We start from the raw sequence: 5931 nt of genomic DNA, 5'->3' as shown, positions 1-5931 counted from the left end.
GGCTCGAACGTCGACCAGTTGAGTGATACCTTCCCAACATGCGAGGTCTTCTCAGCAAGGTGGCGTAAGACCGTCGCACAGAACGAAGATTATATTGAAAAATAAGGTTTTGTAACAAAAAGAATTGGGTGTAATATATTGGATTGGAATCCTAAATAAAACCAATCTGCTTTCAGAAAAGAAATATGTTGCATTACTTATTGAATTCCACTTGTGTATGGTAGTCACGTGATGAATTGCTCATTAATATACTGAAAAGGAATGTTTCACGAAAAATAAGAAAACAAATGTTTGCGATTTTAATTAAATATTTATTGGCGTCATCAGACTAATAAATAAATAGTTGACTTAACCGTAGACCTTGGCAACGGGGGCAGCTCCGTAGGCCAGACCACCGTAGCCGTAGCCGATAGCGGGGGCGGCGTAGGCGGCGGGGGCGGCGTACGCGACAGGGGCGTGGGCGATAGCGGGGGCGGCGAGAACGCGGGCCGTCTGGGAGATCCTGTAGGTGTTAGCCACGGAGGCGGCGGCGGGCACGGCGGCGTGGGCCACAGCCACAGGGGCGGCGGCGGCGTAGCGGGCGTAGCCCAGGGCGGGGGCGGCGGCGATGGCGGGGGCGGCGTAACCTACGGCAGGGGCGGCGTAGGCGGCGGGAGCGGCGTAGGCAGCGGGAGCGGCCAGGACGCGGGCCGTCTGGGAGATCCTGTAGGTGTTAGCCACGGAGGAGGCGGCGGGGGCCACGGCGTGCGCCACAGCCACGGGGGCGGCCGCAATGGCGGGGGCGGCGTAGCCCACGGCGGGGGCGGCGTAGCCGACGGCAGGGGCGGCGTAGCCTCCCAGGTAGCCGGCCGAGGCGGCGGCGATCAGAGCGGACAGGACGACCTGTGGGAACGAAAGACATCGCGGTTAATCAAATTGCAAATGACGACGCACTGTTTACTTACCGTGGAAGTGGAAAGAACTCTTGCGTTTCACAAAGCATATGAAGCCTAAAGCCACATTTGTGTATCAAGATTTTCTTTAGTCTGAACGTTGTCACGTTTACACGTGCGAAAAAAAGTAATGCCGATTAGGAACCATATTTTTTTCTGACCTACTCTCAAGTGGAAAATGTAAGTTCCAAAATTCAAAAACCAAGTGATAGGTGAAGAAATATTTGATTTATTCTCAGTTCCCCCGAGAAACCAAAATACGAAAATACGGCAATTCATATTTTGAGAGGTACATCGGACAGGTTGACGTTATCGTGGTCCATACTCTGTCTCAAGTAAGTAAACTGAGGTAACTGAAGCTAGTATGGGCGGCGTCACAGTAACTACAGCCTACATAATCGTAACCCACAGCCTTCATGTCATACGGGAGCAAGTCACGATTCCAACTACTAAGCGCTCGATACTGCGCTGCACTATTAACGATATAGTATTAAGAGATTGGTGAAAAAGAAGTAGAGTTATTTAATCCTTAGAGACCGGCAAAGATGTTCCGTACTCACCAGCTTGTACATGTTGGTTGGTTGGGTGGTTGCGTTCGGTCTGCTGTGGTGATCGAATGTGCCGTTGACGAGACGAGGCGGCGTTTTATAGGGTCGAATGGCGGCCAAGGGCGGCCACACCTGCTCCAATAGGCCCCCCGCACCGATTTGGCAACCGCAAAATAGGAGGCGGGGCGCCGGGCAACGGCCAGCGGCCACCTGGTGCCAGCCGGGCCGCCACACGCCGAGACACCGGGCCGGTCAGAACATTGTGCTCACCTCACCCACTCGCGCCGCGAAGTGTTTCTGTAAGTCTTCGTAATACAGGACCCGTCGCATGCTCCTATAAGTATCAAATACTGATACTGATTGCAGTATGCGAAATTAACTATGGGAAAAGATTTTGGCAGCACGGGAAACGAAACCGGAAACTGTAGTCTCAGCGGCAGTTGTCAATATATGTCTTATTAGCTTCTCGCCTACGGCTTCTCCCCTTACATACGTGTCACATACACTGAGGTGAAAAAAATCTTGCGATACCTCCTAATAGAATGTCGGACTTCCTTTAGCCCGGCGTAGTGCAGCAACTCGACGTGGCATGGACTCAACAAGTCGTTGGAAGTCCTCTGCAGAAATACTGAGCCATACTCCCTGTGTAACCGTCCATAATAACTGCGAAAGATGGCGGTACAGGATTCTGTGCACGAACTGACCTGTCGATTAAAACCCTTAAATGTTCCATGGATCTACTCTACATCTACATCCATACTCCGCAAGCCACCTGACGGTGTGTGGCGGAGGGTACCTTGAGTACCTCTATGGGTTCTCCCTTCTATTCCAGTCCCGTATTGTTCGTGGAAAGAAGGATTGTCGGTATGCCTCTGTGTGAGCTCTAATCTCTCTGATTTTATCCTCATGATCTCTTCTCGAGATATACGTAGGAGGGAGCAATATACTGCTTGACTCCTCGGTGAAGGTATGTTCTCCAAACTTCAACAAAAGCCCGTACCGAGCTACTGAGCGTCTCTCCTGCAGTCTTCCACTGGAATTTATCTATCATCACCGTAACGCTTTCGCGATTACTAAATGATCCTGTAACGAAGCGCGCTGCTCTCCGTTGGATCTTCTCTGTCTCTTCTTCAACCCTATCTGGTGCGGATCCCACACCGGTGAGCAGTATTCAAGCAGTGGGCGAACAAGCGTACTGTAACCTACTTCCTTTGTTTTCAGATTGCATTTCCTTAGGATTCTTCCAATGAATCTCAGTCTGGCATCTGCTTTACCGACGACCAACTTTATTTCATCATTCCATTTTAAATCACTCCTAATGCGCACTCCCAGATAATTTATGGAATTAACTGCTTCCATTTGCTGACCTGCTATATTGTAGCTAAATGATAAGGAATCTTTCTTTCTATGTATTCGCAGCACATTACACTTGTCTACATCGAGATTCAATTGTCATTCCCTGCACCATACGTCAATTCGCTGCAGATCCTCCTGCATTTCAATACAATTTTCCATCGTTACAACCTCTCGATATACCACAGCATCATCCGGAAAAAGCCTCAGTGAACTCCCGATGTCATCCACAAGGTCATTTATGTATATTGTGAATAGCAACGGTCCTACGACACTCCCTTGCGGCACACCTCAAATCACTCTTACTTCGGAAGACTTCTCTCCATTGAGAATGACATGCTGCGTTCTGTTATATAGGAACTCTTCAATCCAATCACACAATTGGTCTGATAGTCCATATGCTCTTACTTTGTTCATTAAACGACTGTGGGGAACTGTATCGAACGCCTAGCGGAAGTCAAGAAACACGGCATCTACCTGGGAACCCGTGTCTACGGCCCTCTGAGTCTCGTAAACGAATAGCGCGAGCTGGGTTTCACACGACCGTCTTTTTCGAAACCCATGCTGATTCCTACAGAGTAGATTTCTAGTCTCCAGAAAAGACATTATACTCGAACATAATACGTGTTCCAAAATAATCCGCTCGAGTTGTCCAGAATGTTCTTCAAACCAGTCACGAACGATTGTGTCCAGGTGACACGTGAATTGCTGTAATAATAATTATAGAAGGTGGCAATTCCATTTACGCGCTGTCTTTTAAATAGATATGATGGTATTTGATACTCAAGTACTAATGCAAAGAAACGTAATGATGCTGAAATGCTTTAAATTCTTACTATGATTTAATCTTTAAAATTTAATAATTCTCTTCCTGTTAATATTTAATTAATTATCTTACGTCGTTCAGATTTCGTAACAGTGACGCCATTAAAATTTAAAGTTGTTCTGTCCTTGTTTTGTTTTTCATTCAATTGTTGCGAGCCAGCGATGATGCAATGCTGTTCGCTTTCAAGTCTACACATTTATAAAAATCAGGTCCAGGAAACAATTTTGTGATCACGGTTGCGATTTAGACGGTATTCGCGTAATTGTACTGATTAAGAGTTATCGTTTCCGAAAGATGCAGGTTCGATTAAAGCTGTGTGCACTTTTGCGCGTATAATGAAAATATCCCTAACACGTAGCGTAACAAAAAGTAACATGCGAATCACAAGAAAATATATGATGACATAAATGTTCTCCGCTGTTATTCAGGACAGGTTTAGATTAAACACCGCAATTTTCAATCTTTAGAAATCACAAGACGATACACTTTAGAGATATCTGTTTTGAATAACTTGTATTTACCTTTTCTTATACAATATGGCGATTGTCCGTAAGGATTATCTCTCTCTCTCCTTTTTATAGCCTTTATACATTCACATTACATAAATCGATTAAGAAACTTTTCTTTCTCTACCGACCAGTACGAGAACAAAATCCGCCCAGACAAAATGTCTTACATAGAATCGTTTCTCACTTAACAATCATATATAGTTTCGTAGTACAAACAATGCTAGTTTATTCCGTGCACTGAAAAGTCTCTGAGTCACTGAGCACAAAAACTAAAATAATAAAATAATAATTACATTTTTAATATCGTCAATTCTTCTTTATATCATGAAAATATTATTTTTCATCGTTGTAACACTATACACGGCACATTATCATCCATAATAATCCCATCGTTGTTTGGGTACATGAAGCCCATGCGTGGCTACAAACGTAACCAGGTACAGTCAATGATCGGTTCACTCGGACCAGACGACCAGTCCTTTCTATGTAAACTCAGCCCACACCATTATGGAGCCACCACCAGGTTGCACAGTGCCTTTTTGACAGGTGGGGTCCATTGCTTCGCGGGCTCTACGCTACACTCGAACGCTACCATCAGCTCTTAACAACTGAAATCGGGACTCATCTTACCAGGCACCGGTTTCCCAGTCGTCTAGGTTTCCAACCGATATGTTCACGAGCCCAGGGGATATGCTGCAGGCGACATCGTGGTGTTAGCGAAGGCACTCGCGTCGGTCGTCTGCTGCTATAGCCCATTAACGACAAATTGCAACGCTCTGTCCTAACGGTTACGTTCGTCGTACTTCCCACATTGATTTCTGCGGCTATTTCAAGTAGTGTTGCTTGTCTATTAGCATTGACAACTGTGTGCAAACTCAGCTGTTCTCAGTCATTAAGTAAAGACGGTCGGCCGCTGTGTTGTCCGTAGTGAGAGGCAACGCCTGAAATTTGGTATTCTCGGCACACTCTCCACACGGCCGAGCTCGGAATGTTTAATTTCCAAACGATATCCAAAATGAAACGTCCCCTGCACCTAGATCCAACTGCCACTCCGCATTCAGAGTCTGTGAGTTCCCGTCATGCAGCCATAATCATGTTGGAAATCTTTTTACATAAGTCATCTGACAACAAATGATAGCTCTGCCCACGCACTGCCATTTTATATCTTGTTTATGTGGTACTACCGCCGTCTCTATGTCTGTGTGTGTCGCTATCCCATGACTTTTGTCACCTCAGTGTATACTTCACACACACACACACACACACACACACAAACACACGAGCTGTGTTCAAAAGTCATTAATCAAAGATAATCACCAAAAGCATCAGCACAACTGTCCCACTGTTTCACCAGCCGAAGCATTTCTTGTTGTCAGAATTCCTGTGCATGTGACAGGAGCCAGTCCACCACTGTCTCCTTCAGTAGTTCGTCGTCAGAGGTGAAGCACTTCCCTCTGAGACGTTTTTCTTTAGCAGACGACGCACGTGGAAGCTGCAAGGTGACAAGTCCGGGCTGTAGGATGGATCTCACGTTGCTCCCACTTCAACATGGCTCTGCACTTTTTATGACCTTTGGCGACAATTGGATGCGCGCCGTCGTGGAATAGAATCACTTGCTCCGTGAACAGCCCAGGCCGTTTGCTCTTCATGGACTTCTGTAGGCTACAGAGTGTCTCACAGCACACGTCGCTGTTAGTGCTTTGTCCGTCACCGAGGAATTCGATGAGTATCGGACCTCTGGTGTCGAGAAACACAGTGAACAT

At 46.4% G+C, this 5931-nt stretch overlaps 1 protein-coding gene across 1 annotated transcript; it reads right to left on the bottom strand.

Moving 5' to 3' along the window:
• Positions 1-290: 290 nt before the first annotated feature.
• LOC126356363 (cuticle protein 38) lies at positions 291-1565 on the bottom strand. Its single transcript, XM_050007350.1, has 2 exons — positions 1493-1565; positions 291-882 (listed from the first exon to the last, which is right to left on the bottom strand). The coding sequence occupies exons 1-2, from the start codon at positions 1502-1504 to the stop codon at positions 349-351; spliced, it is 546 nt and encodes a 181-aa protein (XP_049863307.1). The 5' UTR covers positions 1505-1565; the 3' UTR covers positions 291-348.
• Positions 1566-5931: the final 4366 nt, after the last annotated feature.

This window comes from Schistocerca gregaria, chromosome 3, assembly GCF_023897955.1.
Source record: "Schistocerca gregaria isolate iqSchGreg1 chromosome 3, iqSchGreg1.2, whole genome shotgun sequence".
NCBI lineage: Eukaryota > Metazoa > Arthropoda > Insecta > Orthoptera > Acrididae > Schistocerca > Schistocerca gregaria.
The sequence above is the reverse complement of the archived record's forward strand: the minus strand, read 5'-3'. Positions and strand labels throughout refer to the sequence as shown.